We start from the raw sequence: 17,650 nt of genomic DNA, 5'->3' as shown, positions 1-17,650 counted from the left end.
CTCCATAAGGGAGCAGGGAGTCTTTAATTGAACAGATTAGGCCATGTTCAGTGTTTGTGCAAGTATGTAAGTAAAAGCATTAAAGTGAGGAAGACCTTCCCCCATCAGCAAACCCCTCCTCTACAAACCTCGCCCTCATATATCTCCCACCTTCTCCCACTTCCCACCCGGGCGAGGCAGCCTCGCATAAAAATTGATCCATAAAAACTTTATTAAGGTGGTAAATTTCAGCACAATTAATAACAACACCATGTGAATTGTTATGGAGCATCTGCTAGCGCAAACTCCATTAGGGGGCATCAATATGCAGTTCGCAATGCTTGCGCCGCATGGCTGTGATCTTGTTTTTAACATTGAAAAGAGAGATGATTGACAATGTGGTGTGGCATCTATTTTTCATGCGCTGCTGCATCAGGTGGTGATGAAATGAAAGAGAAACAGTGAGAGAGAGAGAAAAAGAGCTGGAGGGTAAAGGGAAAAAGAAGGGTGTAGCTGGCTGCGGGGAAGTGGAGGAGGAGAAAAGGCGTGCGTGCCAAAAAGAAGAAAGGTGCAGAGGAAAGAAAAAGCAAAACACAGAATATGATTACATGGAAGATGAGTAGCAAAAATGTAAAATGACTGCTGGAGATGACAGTGGGGAGTAAAAGCCAGAAGAAGTTAGAGAACAGAGGAGAGATTAAAGGCAAAAAGATAGAGGTCGAAGGAGTCACTCACACGTGGAAGATGGTCTTCTGGTCTCCCACCACCTCACCGTCTCCCACCGTTAGGGTGTCATAGCCTCGCTCCAGGTCAAAATCCTCAAATGTCAGCTTGATCACCTAGACAACAGTGGGGACATTGCCAAGACAACCGTAAATGACAGATGCTTGAATGCTCCTGACACCAGGTGGAGAGGAGAGACCTCTCTCCATCTGTGGCTTTCTATCCCTTTGTCCATCCATCTATCATCTATCAATCCTGTTTGAATACGTGTCTGGCACAATTCCATTCACAGATACACAACAGATGTATATTTTGCATGTTTAATCACGTATTGTCTTTTCGTATAAGCACTCAAATACCATCATGAGGGATTATTCATCCAATTGCAACGTTTATAGCCCGTTTGTGTAAATTATTAGCTTGATAATGGGCACTGAGTTTTATCGATGTGCACGATTTGTCCAGTCTGGTGATTATGGAGGTATGGCTGGGGATTTGAGGTTGTCCACAAGGTGAATATATGCATCTTAAAGGTGACACGAAAAGTTCAAAAGATTTATGTATTGGATTTTAACACTTAGGAAAAAAATAGACCTATTCATTTCATCTCATTTCTATGCCGCAGGTGAGAGTGTGGAGTGGAGCAAGGTACGAAAAACAATAAATGTAGCCTAGCTGAAGGAAGCAAGGGGCATTTCTAATAAAGGCAGATAAACAAACAAGGTTTAATTATGATAGTGCAAAATGCCGATAAATAAAGACAAAAAAGCACAATAATATGGGAGACTAAAGGATATATCATTAAAAAGCAAGGCAAGGACTGTCTTTGTCTCCTATTTTAAATTGGCTGCCACTGATTTCCGCCAAATTCCTAATGTTTTCAGAGGACTGAGAGGGCCAAGCCTAATGAAAAAGCTTATATAAATGCAAATTGCATTCTGTCCTATGTTAAACCCAGTGCCTAATGAAAATTGCCAAGGTGGAGAGAAGAGATGGATGGTGTGTAGGCAAAATAGGTCAGATCACTCGATAAATAGAGTTTCATACCACAAACTCATCTCCCATCTGCCGGCCAACAGGTGGGGAATAGAGGGGGAGGAACTGACAAAAAAGGAAAGAAGCATGGCATCCATATATATATATATAAATATACTCTTTGCACTGTCTGATGCAAGTCATGACATTTTGCTTGTTTCAGAACAGAATACCCAGCGTCCCTGACACTGACGGATAAACACTTAAAAGATTGTCAACTAAAAACAGATGCATTCAGTACCCTCAGGACATTATGAAGGAGCAACATTTGACAGGAGCCCACATTAGTCATCATGTGCATGAGGTTGCTGCCGTGTCACGTCCTACCCACCTCCCTTTGCGGTTCCGCCTCAGTCTCCTGCCTGACCTAACGTCTCCTCTGGCTGGGCCTGTGCGCGCAGGCAGGAATAGAAGCCCATTACATCTCTAAACAGAAAGAACAGCCTCGCTCCATCTTCATCTGGACCAGACACAGAGCGAGAGACAGCCCAAAGTACCGTTGTCTGTTTCAGCAGGCTGCCTGCCGGCTATACCCAGGGGTGTCTGTGTGTGTGTGTGCGTGTGTTTGTATGCAATATGCAAGCAAAGGGTGAGGTTGGGTGGGTGCACATTGTACCTGGCTACCCCCTCTGCCTTGCCTCTCACCTCACATAGCCTCTCCTTCACTCTGCAATAGGAGAACAGATTTGTAAAACCGTTTTGTTTGAGTTCAGAGAAGGATATTTGGCAGGAAAGCAGCTGGGTGGCCTTGAACACAACTCCAAAGTCAATGGCCTGAACAGAGTGGCTATGACACTTTCATGATATCCTCTGAGCATGCTCTCTAAAACCTCTCCATTACTCTTCTGTCCGTTTTTACTCTTTTCTTCTCTCCCTCACCACAGGTGTTTCTAACAACTCTCTTTGTCTTCCGTTGGTTCAGTTCCAGCATTCTTTCCCCCACTCTTTCATTTTTCTTATCTCTCCCATTTCTCTGTGAGAGAGCTCCTGTCACATGGTGCGTTCAACGGTCCCTGAAATGTCCTGTTGCAATTATCAAAAGTATAAAATGAGTCATGTGTGTCAGAGGAGAGCTTCCTCTGGAGTTTCTCCCAGACAGGTGCAAGCATACCAGTCAACTGTTTTTCAGCGTGTTGGCAGCTAAACACGCCACTTAACACACCGCTGGAAACAGGCAATTACAGCAGCAAACTAAATTATCGCTGGGCTGTTGCTTTAATCCCACGTTTAATTATTTTTACCTTAGATGTGTCTGTGGCTGTGATGACCCAAGTGCAGTTGGCATTGTTGTCATATTGGACCGGGTAGTTTGGGGATGTGATGACACCACTTGGTCCTCTCAACTGACCTCCACACATTGGTGCTGCAAGAGAAGACAGAGAGCAGAAAAATATTTGCTTAATGACAGTTTACTTAAAACCTGAAATTGTTCAGATGGTGAGAAACAGGGTGTCTGAAGGGTCTTGAAAAGTTAAAAAAAAAAATCTAAAATCCAATAAGCTGAATTTTAGGTACAAAATATCTTAAAGGGACAGTTCACCTCTGGTGCTACCTTCTTTCTAGTAGAGGGAAAATAGTTCCAGTAGATTATACTGAAGAAAAAAAGTAGTTCCAGTAGATGCTACCACAGAAAGTAATAAATGAAATTGCTCACAACAAGGTCTCAGAAGCTCAGAAACACAAATTGAAACAATTTAGATGGATAAATAGCACTACAGATCAGGGGGAAGTTATGTATTTTTGATTTTGGGGTGAACTGTTATATGTCTTATATGAGATTTTGACAGGTCTTAAAACTTAACTGAATTAATGAAATAGTAAAGCTGCCTTTTCATTCTCTTTTTAAATGTTTTTTGGGAATGTTTGTCTTAACAAAACCTACATGGGACCAATAAACACTAATGCAAACTGTGCAGCCTGGTCAGAATTTATCACAGCAAACCCAAGTGGTGTGTAACATTAAAAGCAGACATGCTCTAGACTTTAGACATGGTAGCTAAGCATCAGTCAAATAAAATAATATCCTTCAGACTTTTCTTTGAGTATGGACACAAAGCATGACTTAAATTGTATTCATAATAGTTTTACAAAGGTCATAAAAAGTCTTAAGTTTTATTTGTTGAACCTGCAGGAACCCTGGAGAAATGATGCACATTCTACATTGTTATTTAATACATTTTTAAATCTGTTAAATCCTTAATAGCAATTAATCTCTGTACATTTCTAGTTTAAACACACTTTCTCATTTACAAAGCACAAAAGACAAAGCGCGTGTCAAACACTCTCCTGGACTGCATGTTAAATCCATTAGTCATGATGTTATTTGGCTGCTAGTTGTGCAGATTCATCCCTCAACCACCTCAGCCTCCAGCTGTTCAGGTTTCTTATTACTCATACATGCAATGGTGTTTCTTGCCCTGTGCATTATGGAAAATAGATATTTTATTTGTGTTCTCTGTATTCTGTTAAAAAACCTCCGTAGGATTTCAAAACTCCCATCTCAAACTTTACCAAGCGACATGGGTAGCATCTCAAACAGCATCCTAATGAGAAGAACTGCCTGTGTAACAACTCAAAATGCATTTGTTTAACTAGAGGTTTCTGTGAACAAGCTTTGCTTTTGAAAGTTGAAGCTGTTTGGCAAGTGCTCAGAATGATTTTTTTCAAACCATCATTAAATTATGAACCAAAGAGCCATCTAAACAAAATCAGCGCTGTGCACCCTCTAAACACTTGACTCGCCAATTTAGTGTGGTACCGTGAAAAATAAACTAATGAAAGATTCAATCAAACACATAAATCCAGCAGTTTCTCCACAGGTCTAAAATATGCAGGGGAGTTATTTCTACAGATATTGTCAGGCTAATTTATTATAACAATAAAGCAAAGTAGATAACATCAGACTGTCGTTTTGATCCTCTGCGATTGGGTTGGGTACTGCCCGAGTATAGCTTACGTATGGGAAACTTTATCATCATGTTAAGAAACAAAACACAACTCAAGCATCGCACCTTGATATTCCTATTGAAAAGAGTAGGTGAGCAGTTGGCAAACCAAACTTTAAAGGACAATGTGACTTTTCCATCAAGGCCCGGGGGTGTCTGCATGGCAGAACTGTTAAACACCTCTTCAAATTAAAGTAGAATTCCTAATGAGTACTTTAAGGGAATGAGTGTGTACGTGTGTACATACGTGGGGGTTAACCTGAAAGTATTTCAAAGGGCCTGAACAAGCTACCCAGATTTTAATGAGTTACGTCTCAGAGGGATCCTTCGGGTGTTCGAGCCCTACTCAGTTGCTCCATGCTCCACCCCTCTCCCACAAAATCACCCCTATTAAAATGTAAAAAGAACTTTGGCGAAGTTAAGGGGAGAATAAAGTAATTAATTTGAGTTGTGCTGACAGTGAGGGTGACCTTAATGAAAATAATACACCAGTGAGGAAGTCTACTGATGCCAACATATCCCCTACTATTTTTTTTAATCATTGGGATCATCATGCTTGATACACTTGATCTCATGTGTTCGGAGATGGACATCCAAGTGCAGCAGGCCACCTAGCAACAACAGTCCATGATGAAGAAAAATTGCGACCGCTCGGTGTGCCCAGAAAGAAAGTATGAATGAAAAGAGAGCCGTGAATTTCATTTGAGAGGAATGAATTTGTGGCCAGAAATGAAGTTTTTTCCTGTGCTAATGATAGTGCTGTTCAATTTAATGATGACTAATGCTAATTCAGGATACAGATCTTCAATTATTCCTGGATGATGTTTAATCTTCATTCAGGCAGAACAAAGGCACAGTACCAAAGGTTAAGTGAGGATGATGGAATGAGATATTCTTAAAGGGCAATTCCACCAACATTATTGTGAATGTTATGTCAATGTTGACTGTCTCTTTACATAAAACAGAACTGCATGTGATACTCTGACCTGCACTCAAAAACGACTCAATTGCTTTTTTGAGATTTTTTTTTTAGTTCAAAGAAGAGCAGAAGACAAAAGTGTTGGTATAAGGCCTTCATCATTATATTTGGAGTCACAAAACACTAAAATTATTTTCTGATATGCAGGTGGACTGACAGTAGCTTGGATGAAAGGAAGCACTATCAATCCCCCCCACCCACCCACCCATATAATCCTTCTGAGATCAGGCCTCCCCTCTCCTTAATGCTGTAATGTAATTTTGGTACAATTGGATCAGTCGAAGACAAAAGAATGTACGGAGGTACCAGTGGAAAGCTGGATTTTTGAGAACACATTAACTGAAGTGAAGTAACAACGAGGGCCAATAGGTGATGCTACAGGGGATAAAACGCTGCAGGTGATTACATTAGCTTAATCAGGCAGAGATGAGGGTGTTCAAAAGCCATCATGGGGAAATGGCTGACACTGATCTTCCTAAATGTGGATGGAAAACCCCCTATTCATCTATTTGAATGGAAATCACAAATAGTTTAAGGTTAGTACAGGTCAGAGTGGGAAATTTGCAGTCGCTAGCCAGCTGCTGCTAAAATGTGAAAATGGCTGGTGGATTTCAGACACAAAATAATGATTTACCGGTGAGTGGCTGGTAAATTTGTACATTTCTCATCAAAAAATTAATTTCTCACCATGGTATAGGTCCAGCAATACTTATCCTGCCACTGTCCAACTTGCGTGAAAGACAATTTCGTATCAGATGTTCTGTTAAAGTACTTTCTGATGTGATTTATCAACATGTCAGTCTCAGAATTGTTGCAGGAATGGTTGGCCTAATTATTTCATATTTTTGGAGTTATCACTCAGCCTTTGTAATTACATAGTCCTTTTGGAGTAATGACAAAGCATTTAGTGCTGTCAAATCAATTAAACAAATAATCAACCACCAGCACACCAGACAATTTAAACCTGCACTAAAAGATTTTTTGCCGCTTAGGGGCAGTTAGTCACTAACTGTATCTGTCTGATGTTTTGTGCTGAGAAGGTAGTGTAAAGAACATTTTTAGAAAGCCAAGGAACCCCAAGAAATCAGTCAAATATCTACCTGAGGGTTGCAACAAACCATTTGTTCAGTATTGATTAATCTGCAGTTTATTTTTTGATGATTAATCAGTTAATTAGTCTACAATGTTAAAAAACTGTGAAAATGTTCATCAAAATTTTCCAGAGCCAAAAGTGATGTCTTCAAATCTTGTCCAACCAACAGTCATTTATTATCATAAAAGACAAAGACACAAGAAGCAAATCCTCACATTTAAAAAGTTGGAACTAGCAAATTTTATCTTTTACATTTTTTCTTGGAAAATGACTGAAATTGATCTTAACTGATCATCAAAACAGTTTGCAATGAATTTTGTTTTGATTGACTGATCTCTAGTTTACTTGCAATGAGTAATTTTTAAATAAAAATGTTAAAATTTCTTTGATTTCATCTTCTAAAATGTGAATATTTTCTGGTTTCTTTACTCCTCTGTGACAGTAAATTAATATCTCTGAGTTGTGTGTAAAACGACATTTGAGTTTGGGCTTTGGAATCAACAGTAATCAACATTTTTCACAATTCACAAAGACATTTTATGGGCCAAACAACTGATGGATTAATCAAGAAAATAACTGACAGACTAATCAATAATGAAAATAATCATTAGTTGCAGCCCTGGTCAGCTTAACTCTTTCCTTGACCATACATTGCTCCTACTGGTAGAACACACAGCTTGTTTTTGCCAATCTGAGCTACATCAGTCATTATATACCTCGCACTGTTCAAAGATACATCAAGTGACTATTTTTCTCTGTCTGTATTGAGTGCTTTTAAATTGCTACTGTCAATCAGAACTCTGTTGAATTTAAACCAAAAAGAATCCCCACCAGGAACAACGCCTTGAAACATTATTCTTTACATTTTGTACAATGAATTCTAACTACTAAACTGAATTACTAAAGTCAGAACCAGTATGCTGGACATATCTTATGAGCTGGAATTTCTGAGTATTGCGATTGGGAATTTCTCAATTTAAGCTCTAAGGGAACACTACCACCAAGCTAAAGTGAAAGATTCATATGTCCTGCTCCAATGAATACGCTTTGCAAATCAGATACCCATCAATTAAATTGATTATACTACCAAAAGCAAAAGTCTAGAATCACATCTACACTGATTAATTCGGTTCACTGAGGCTGAAAACTGAAACTGAGGAGCACATGAGCATCAGGAACACTGTGCAGGGAGCCTGACTGCTCTTCCTGCCTGTCACAATATGGTCAGAAGTGAGGGAGACATGACTGATGGGCAGTGCTATGCCCGCATGGCTAAACAGCAGGGAGCAAAAGAATGCTGGCCAAAGGTCAAAGTCAGACCAGTCACAATAAAATGATGAATACTGAAACAATGAAATGGAGAAAATGGACTGGGCATCTACACAAAATGACAAAACATTCACAACACATCAACATCAGAGCACAAGACAGAAAATATAACTGGAGGTCACATTGGGACTTCTACCACTACACATGTGCAAGGATGAACAAGCCACATGACAGTCTTTACCTCTGCAGATGGGCCGATCGTCACTCCAGCCTACATAGCTGTCCGTCACTCTGAGACAACTGATGCTCTTTGAGCCCTGCAGTTCATAACCTTCATCACAGGAGAAATGCACCGTGGCACCTCGCCTGCAGTTACATTGCATATAAGGAAAAACACATCAAATCACAACACTCTCCCGTAACGGTCACAATTTAGCAGTGGGAGTGCAGATGAGGTAAGAGTAACAAGAAAATGTTTACTGCAGAAAAAAAAATACATATATTTATATTTTCAGACTTCCCGGCTGTAATTTCCAAAAGTGCTGCATTGTAGGAGACGGATGTTCCCCATTTGTCTGTGTTACAGTTGACCACTGATAGAGACAATAGCTCTGACAGGAATGAAACTCAATAATCCCAGCGGTAATATCACCATCCCACAGAGGCAACCTATTAGTGTGCAGTGGCTCAAATGGTGAGGTATTTGTTTTAGTGTACACATTTCTCTATCTGGTTTGGCTGCAGTGACTTTATGGGGCATGACATTGGGTAATGTGCTGTGTGCAGGAGCACATTCCAAGATGCAGTTTCAGATTTTTGTTATAGCACCCAATAGTCTCTGCAAATTCCCAAATTTCCTCTCAGCTCACTGTTGATTAAAACTCAACTGTGAAGTGGGAGATAATATTGAAAAAAAAGAGTAAAACAGTGCATTTTAAACATTTAAAAACTACTTCCAAGGCACACTGGAAGTAGAAATAATTAAAACTCTGATATAATTCAATTTTCACACAAGACATTAAACGTAGAACAAAATCTTAACAGCAAACTGTCAAAAAGCACTCTCCACTTACACAGTTTAATTAGGCCTTGACTATTAAATTGGGAAACGGAAAGTCTTGTGTTGAAGGTTGAAGTTACTTCCTTGAAGAATTGTGACAAAAGTCACATCAAGAAATTAATGCAATAGCTCCAACAAAGTACAGAAAGAAATTACCTTGCTATTTCTTTGACAACCCATACACGTTTAAATGTAGGGCTCAATGCAATACAGTCAAGTTATATAACCGAGCAGGGTCACCGCTTGTTTCAAAGAAAAGTGAGGTCTAGCTAAGAATGATTTCAGCTTGCTTTTACCTGAAGTCAGACCCTTTTCTTTTTCCTCTATCTGGAATCCCTGGGTCTGGACACATGTTGTGCCCCTGCGCAACACCCATCTGAGACACTAATGAGAAAAGACAGAGAGAAAAAGATTATGTAAGTACAGATTATTCAACAAAAGAATGTCTAAACAAAAAAAGTTTATATTAAAAAGGTTTCATTTTTCTGCATAAAGGATAATACATGTACATATGAACATGCTTGTAAAAACTCTGGCACAGATCCACAGTAAAAAGTCTTCACAAGCTTCTTGTAGGACAAGGCCAGAGTGAAAATGGTTCATAAAGAGTCCTCTAAACGCAAATCCTCTAAATCAACTTTGGTGAGAGGAAACATTGGGACCATTTGAGAGACAGCAAGACACCACATGTTGTAGATAAAGTAGGGAAAGTATATGGTTAGTAGTCACTTCATACCACTTTATTATTAAAAAAATATATATTAAGGTAAAAAAAACCTGATGGATGGGAATTAATAAATGCTCTTACAGCCTTTTTTGCTGTCACACAAGAAGTGCTTTATATTTGCACTGTACTAGTTTTACATACATCACTTCATTCAGCATACACCATGACAGTTTCCCTGCTTAACATTTAAGTACATCTTATCCCAGTGCGTGTTCCTGGTGCACCATTCAATCATGTCATCAGGTGCAAAACAGTGGACGTTAAAGAGCCAGAAGGGGTCAAATAAACTTGGCCAACCAGCAGAGGCCATCTGACCGACTGGAAAGGGTCAAAGGTCTGCAAAGCCAAAGCCATGTGACACCTGCTCATTGGCCAGGATCCTAGTTTGAGGCAAGACGGCAATATATTTAAAATTAGGCTCGCTGGTGTCAGCAGAGGTAACGAAAGAAAAGGCAGAAAAAGTGATGATACAAGACTTGATGTCGAATAAACAGAAAAGGAGGAGAATAAATTGACTAACTCAGGAACATACAACAGTGACTATAAGGCTTAATAATGGGAGAAGCTGTATTTTGTCTTATTCCCATAAAACAATCGATTGACTTCTACTTTTGATGCAAACACCTTCAGTTGAGATTCTCACAAATTCAATGTAAAATCAATATTTGATTCTAGCAGCAAACAGTGATATGGTGCTGGAGATCCAGTCTAGCAATTCAGTTGGGGATTTTTGTATGCTACAGGCTGAAACCAATGAGTGGTGAGTGTGTTAAACTCTACCGGAAGAATATGGCAGACATTTAATGAAATATTCACAAGTATATTTTCACTAGTGTATAACGAGCTGTCGTGTTTTCATTACCATAGAATGAGCCCAGTCTACAGAGGGCACCATGCCATGTGTCTACAGTAGCCCAGAACTGCCAAACCAAACACTGAATCAAGGTTCTCCTACAAGCTTGGAAGGGGAAGGTGAGGCAAGTTGTCTGCAATGTGCAAGCTCACCGCTAGATGTCACTGAATCCTCCACATTGGTCTTTTTATTAGATCGTCTTTAATTTAACAATTTAGGGGGGAGGGGAATCAAAGTAATAAACACTTTCCATAATGTGCTTGTCTTTTCATTAGGAGTCACAGTCAAACAATGTAAAATAAATTAAAGATCCAGAGATGGGGGAAATGTAAAGTGGAAAAAGGTAAAAAGAAAATAAAAAGCATCAAAGCAATGCAAATGAAAAAAAAAGAAAAAAAGGATTTTTCTGAGAGACAGGATTGAAAGCAGGAGTTAAAGTGGGAGGTAGAAGTGGATAAAATGAATTGTAAATGGCCTTGAGGCAGGATTACCGTTAATGCACTTCCTTTTTTGCTCAACAGGTTATACTTAAATCCTTCGACATCCATCTCTCTGTGCCACTTTGGTCAGGTGACTCATGGCTGTCAAGTTGTTAATGTTACAGATGTTCAAATAAAACTGGATTGGATAATGAACATTGAACTCAGACAGAAGGTGAGCAAGAACAAGGGCAAGGAAGACTGCCATGGCGAAAAGAAAAAAATTATACAATTACTGCTGTCCATTTGCTATTATAACTGCATCTCCAGCACAGACTGTACGTCCTTTGTGTCTGTACTTCTTACAATGGTCAGCATTCAGCCTGTTCTCTGGCCAAAATCTATAGGAAAAAAAAAACTTTTACATGACTTTGAACAAGTGTTGAGACAGGTGAAAATCTGAAAAGGACTGTCTGGTATCTTCTCCAATGCACAGACGTACAAGTTGTGCAGACAGCAGTTGTGCCATTTTGAGACTGGTGGGTTTCACAGGCATATTCACTGTGGGGTTTTTTTGTATTGAGCCTTGAATCACTTTTTTAAGTAATTCTGGGCAATGAAATAGAAAGTTCAGTTCCTACAGCAGCTACACCTGCTGCTTACCCCTGAGAAAAAAAAGCTTAAGCCCTGAACAGTACTGCGGACTCAAACCACGATAGCCACCAGTGGCAGTCTACGGTGCTGTGAGAAAAACAGGTTGGGCATCTGAAGTCGTTTTCACCCAAGATGTGTGAGGAAAAAAGACAATGTTGACATCTACATTTGTTCAAATTTAAAAAGCACATCTGTAGAAACTTTTTCCAAGCAAGAAAAACATTCTATGCTTTCTGATGAAGATGCCAAATTAGAGATTTGCATTTTGTCACACTGTACCAGGTAAACCTCAGTCCACATGAGCATACTGAAGTTTTCTTCAAATTATTCTTTTTAAGGATAAGGTTGAGCTATTTTCTCCCTTGATAACTCATTAGACATCGCACTGAATAAGTGAAATTATTCATTTGTGCCCAAAACACTGTAGACAGTTACGGTTTGGAACTTACACACTGATATCTTGTGGTGGTTGTCTTTGCTGGGCAACATCTTTACACCTCGAGACTTCAGTTCAGTCATCTTTTTCACTGTGAATGAAAATAGAGCAGAGAGACATATGAGACAGAAGAAAGCACAATAATGACACCCATACATTTCAACAATGCAGATACAGTACATAGTGTACACTGTACCATACAGCATTCTGTGCATTGACTCCAGTTAAACAGCAATTAAAACAAAAATGAAAAATGAATAAACTATTATTCAACCTTACAGGGTAATGTCTGTATTTTGAACCCTATTATTCCATGTTTTTATGTCTACATGACTAATGAGGACAACAATTTTTGAAATTGGCCCAGTATTGAGGGAGAGGGCTACAGCCAGCATACGTGGAATTGAGCTACAACATAATCCCATTTATCCTCAAACATGGGAAATAGGGTCCAGGTTAAAAATATTGCTTTACATTTCCATGTATAGGATCTAAAACATATATAAGCTAAATGTTAGGTCCAAAGAAGTTAAGTTTGCATAGCAGCAGAGAGCTCAATAATGTACAGTGTCTTTGCAATCTTGATAATTAGATCATTAAAAAATAAAAAGGGTGGATCAAAAGGCAGGGAACAAACTCACATATTTCTATACAGTAAAAAAAGAATAGGTTCATTGAATTTGCTGATAATTGCAGAGAATATAAAAAAGACCATCATAGCAAAGTAAGAGGCTCATTTGAATGCATATTTATTCAACTATTCAGAAAACACCATCAGCATTGTCTGTGCACCCTTTCACACTCATCCTATTTAATTACTTTGACGGTTCCTGACAATAGAACTTTACTTGTTTTGCACAAATGTGATTTTTATCCTTTGCTCAGTTTCAGCTGCATAGTAATTCAAAGCTTATCTGAGTCATGTGTCAGAAAGTCTGTTTATTGTGTGTCTGAAAGAAAAATCACAATAAAGAAACTCTTTTCAGATTTATTACCTGATTAGAAAAGGAAGGAAAAGGTATGAGCATTCTTCTAGTAAAGGAACTCAGCTGTTATGTGCAGGGTTTGATTGGATGGGGTTTCATGTGCTATGTAAAATGAAGGAAACAGGAAATTATTCAAGCAACAGTCATTTCATCACTCCAACATGCCGCTGCAGTGGAATCATGGGAACTGTCATTACGAGAATGGCTGGTGAAGGGGGGTTGGGGGGGGATGGAGTGTTTAATCTAATTAAAGTATTAGTCTCCTGTTTCTCTCTGATCTTCTAAACATATTTATCTAACACTGAACCTGTAAACCCCACAGGCTCATCGCCTTTTCTTTTCCTTATTCTTCATCCCTCTCTCTCTCCTTCCTCCTTATTTGTTTCTCTTCTTTCTTACGTGCCATCGTAAGAGATTTCCAGTAGATGGCTGGAGGTGAGATCCTTAGAGATCACCTTTTTTTGTGGAGGAGCTTATCATTTCTGCCTGCTCATCCCTTCTCAAAGCTGACCTCTGAACCCCCAAGAGCAATGGGACGGGAAATGGAAATGAACGCACGGAAGAGACGGGATTTTGTGTGCGACTGTGTGTGTTTGTACAACTGTATGGCACTTTAATAATGAGCCTGCAACTCTTGTTTTTCTGAAAGCAATGAGAGCAACTCTGCCAAAATATTGAAATTATTTCACTTGCTACCAGTAGTTTAAAAACTCAGCTCATGATCATTTAATGAAATGTATACTCATTTGCACTAGAAAGACGATGAATGATGTCAGTCTTTCGAGCTGTTTTTTTCTTTTTTCTTTATAGGATTTAATAACATGTTGATGGTTTCCCTGTTCAGTTTTGTCTTGACAGTGGAGCAAAATAAAAGGCACTGGAGTCTCACTAACATCACTAACACTTCATTCCCTTAAGAGCATGAATGTGCTCGGCATATTTCATGGCAATCTGTCTCTCAGATTATGAGACGTATTCCATTTTTACATGAGGAGAGCTCGTGGAGATACCAAAATGGTGTGTGCACTTCATCCTCTAAGGAGTACCAATACGTTTCATTTCAGGGTTGCCCGTGACTGGACTTTTTGCTATTTCTTGTGTACAAGCAGAAACTATGATCTGATTTTGGCATGAGAGAAAAGTTTAGTCAGTCACCATAAATTGTATGATCTATCCTTGTAGAGGATCAAGAATACTTAAATTAAAAATCATGGAAATCAAGCAAATATTTACTGATCCTGTACAAAGTTAAACCTGGCACACAGAATAGTTGGAAATTTGATATGATGCTGGTAAATTATTTACAATCGTCCTTTTAAAATATCAAAAGCTCTCTTTATCTTACCTTGGTACTGGGCGCTGAAGCCTCTCAACTTGTGGTTACCATCAGATGTAAAGTGCAGTCGAAGCCAATTCTTGCTGCTAATGATGGGTGAGGGGAGGTTGGGGCCAGTGAACCTAGAGACACAGACAGAGAGAAGAGTGCCTTGGATTAATAGTGTTTCAGCACATTAGTGTTTTAACAGGCAATTGTGAAGGTAGCAGATTGCAAACCTCAGAAACATTTAGCATATCTTGTGCACTCTTACATGAATTTAAGGTTAAAGGCTAAGTATATGTACCAATACCATCTGTTGTGTTCGTTTAAGCGCTGATATACTTCCACAGTGCAGATTTATTTTACTCTCATTATGTTTGTTTTTTCGCCACCACAAACTAAAATTACAAAATATTACTACTGGATTATGTATATCATGTCTAAATGTATTATTTTCTGTAACTGATGCTCACATCATTTCCTCCATCACCGTTTTAAGGGTTATCTGAGAACGGAAAGCAATTCTCCCATCACTTTTATTCACTCTATCAACTGCCATCATAAGAAAGAATTGCGCTTGCTTGTGCTTCTGTTTTATGTCATAAAGCAATTATGCAATCCATCAGATTTCCAATAAAGTCAAGCCCAATGGCAGACATTATATTATAGAGGCTGGCAGAACCTGCCAGTCTTCCTGGTGATTGTCTTGTTTGTTTATGGTAATTATACTAATGTTTCAAAATTAATGTGGCCACGACTTTGAGATGTTAAAACGCTTCACCTTTAAGATCTATTAAAGGGAGGGTCTGGTACTCAAGGGAAACTGTAATGTTAACGACTCTTAACCAAACTGTGGCCCAATAAAAAATGAGACCAAGAAAGACCAGCATTGGCATTTGCAGAGAAAGGACACTCCTTTTATTGCCTTGAAAAAGCACTAGTGAATTATACTTCACAAACACTTATAGTGCTTCCTGATCTGTATGCTAATGGGGGCAGTAGCTTACAAGGCACTTCTTCAGTTGTTAAAGCCAAAGTCATTTGGGGACACATCATGTTTTATCTTGAGACAAACACACACACACTTGTATACACTCGTATTGTATGTGCACCTACACACTCAGGCAGACATTCGCATAAATTCCAGTTCCCCTTCTGTAAATTACATTTCTGAAACCAAGTCCAACTCATCTCCCCGACCTACATATCTGCTTCACTCTATAGAGCAGATACATACTGAGGTACACGTCCAACCAGCTCTTATTAATACCACTGAAAGAAACAGGCACAGGGAAAAAGTAAAGAGGAAGCAAAGTAAAAATTTGATTAAATCATAAAAAACTGAGACTGGAAGAGATGTATGAGGCATATTTTGCAAACTAATAACTACTCTTCTTTGAGTGCAAAAACATTTTTGTGTACTGATGCCACAGGGGCAAAGGAATAAAACAGCTTTAAGCAAACAGCTCCGACTAAAAGAGACAGGGATCTACTGTGAAGAGATATTTACTCTAGTGAGGGTGTTTGGTGGAGATGAATAACTGACTGCACTGTAGAGCTCTCTTAGGATCAATTAAAAGCATGTAGGTTTCAGAATGCAGACAGAATTAGCTTTTATTTTGATGAAAACAGCATCCTTGGTTTATAAAGTAAGCTCTTGCTGCAGTGGGGCCACAGGCTCAGTCTACAGTAGCTTAACTTATTAGTTAAGCCGAGCACAAACTCACCTGGAGGGTCAGAGGGAGACAGAAAGAGTGGGAAAGACTTTTGAAAAGAGTTTTGGGCAGCAGCAAGGACATACCACAAGGGAGAGATGAGACAATGAAAGAATGAAAAAGAGAGATGGCATATCAAAATGTCAGTGATTTTGCTTTTTCAGCCACCCTACAAGCAAGCAGCAGGAAAATGGGAGAGTGTTGAAGAGAGACACTGCTGAAACTTAAATGTTTCTCTCTGTCTCCGATGGCTGCATTCAGTATGCAGCTGGTGTGGCTGACTTGTAAGCCAGTGATGCCAATGACCTCCACCCTCGGTTGAGGCATTTCCACTGAAGCAAGGTTTACTAATCAAACTGTTATGTTCAAGTCACAAAAGTTTAAGGTCAAGGTCAGGAGCATGGTTGGGGTCAATCTTATTTCCTACCCAGACAAAGGAGCTCCTATTAACACTTAAGTCAGAGACCCTAATGGAAGGAGTGGGTGTTTCAATAGTGTGTATATGTGTGTCCATGTGTCTAAATGTGAGTGTTGATTACTGTGAATGTGCTACATACGTGCTTTATATATGTGCAAGCCTGACAACCACTTACTCAAGCAACACTGTCACATTCTTAACTTCCTGAAGCATATTTTGGGGATAGGGATGTCAGTTTTGCTTTCTATAGCCTGAAACCTATTAAAAAAAGATTTCCACTAATCATGACTCATATCACAATTGCAAAATCTGTTCAAATAATTGCAATATGATGCTTTTGTACCATATCTTACAGGCCAAGGTCTTATGTTGCTTGATTTTGTCAGAGCTGTTCAGCAATCGGTGATCAAAGCTACCTTGTCTGTTCTGGCTAGTTTGACTTGTGTTTTTCAATTTATTCAGTCACAGTAGCACTTAATGGCATAACATACTCAGGCTCGAGGTACCAAACTAAAATTAACTCTCTGAATCCCTCAACCACACTGATGAGCAGCATAACACAGACATAACCGCTTGTGCGCATAACACTTTCTTCCCCCAGCTAGCACTGATGTGATCTTTAGCTGCGATCCATGTTCAGACATAGCAGATGGGGATGTGTTCTTAACGTAGTACAGCATATTACTACTACAATGTAGAGTAGCATTACACAATTTACATTTAGCTTTGTTGCCTTTCTGGAGGAAATGTTCCCACACAAGCTTCATTTTCAGCCTCAGCCTGCTAGATGCCGAAGCCATGAGTGGAGCCTGTGGGTATGTGAATGCCTACATGCGTTACCATCAAAAATATTCTCTGTGTTTAAGTTTGTTGACATCCCCATTTGGGGTCAACTTTTGTATTGGAATATCCAGCAGTTATATGCTGCTAATATTAACTATCTACTATTTCCTCACATAGACCAATTTTGCTACTTCTGATAATTCAAAAGCAAATCACTGTCCATGCACCAAATGATTTCAATGCAGGGAGAAACCAACC

The 17,650-nt window shown here is 39.2% G+C and overlaps 1 protein-coding gene across 1 annotated transcript in view; it reads right to left on the bottom strand.

Annotated features, from left to right (window-relative positions):
- csmd2 (CUB and Sushi multiple domains 2) overlaps nucleotides 1–17,650 on the bottom strand; it is a 300,458-nt gene that overhangs the window by 143,092 nt on the left and 139,716 nt on the right. The window contains 6 exon segments of the mRNA XM_084738310.1: nucleotides 715–818; nucleotides 2,979–3,100; nucleotides 8,265–8,389; nucleotides 9,380–9,467; nucleotides 12,186–12,263; nucleotides 14,504–14,616. Of these exon segments, the coding sequence (XP_084594436.1) occupies nucleotides 715–818; nucleotides 2,979–3,100; nucleotides 8,265–8,389; nucleotides 9,380–9,467; nucleotides 12,186–12,263; nucleotides 14,504–14,616 (630 nt within the window).

The sequence above is a fragment of the Lutjanus erythropterus genome, chromosome 16, assembly GCF_056507025.1.
Source record: "Lutjanus erythropterus isolate fLutEry1 chromosome 16, fLutEry1.hap2, whole genome shotgun sequence".
Classification (NCBI taxonomy): Eukaryota; Metazoa; Chordata; class Actinopteri; order Lutjaniformes; family Lutjanidae; genus Lutjanus; species Lutjanus erythropterus.
Note: the sequence above shows the minus strand (reverse complement) of the source record. Positions and strands in the feature narration are given on the sequence as shown.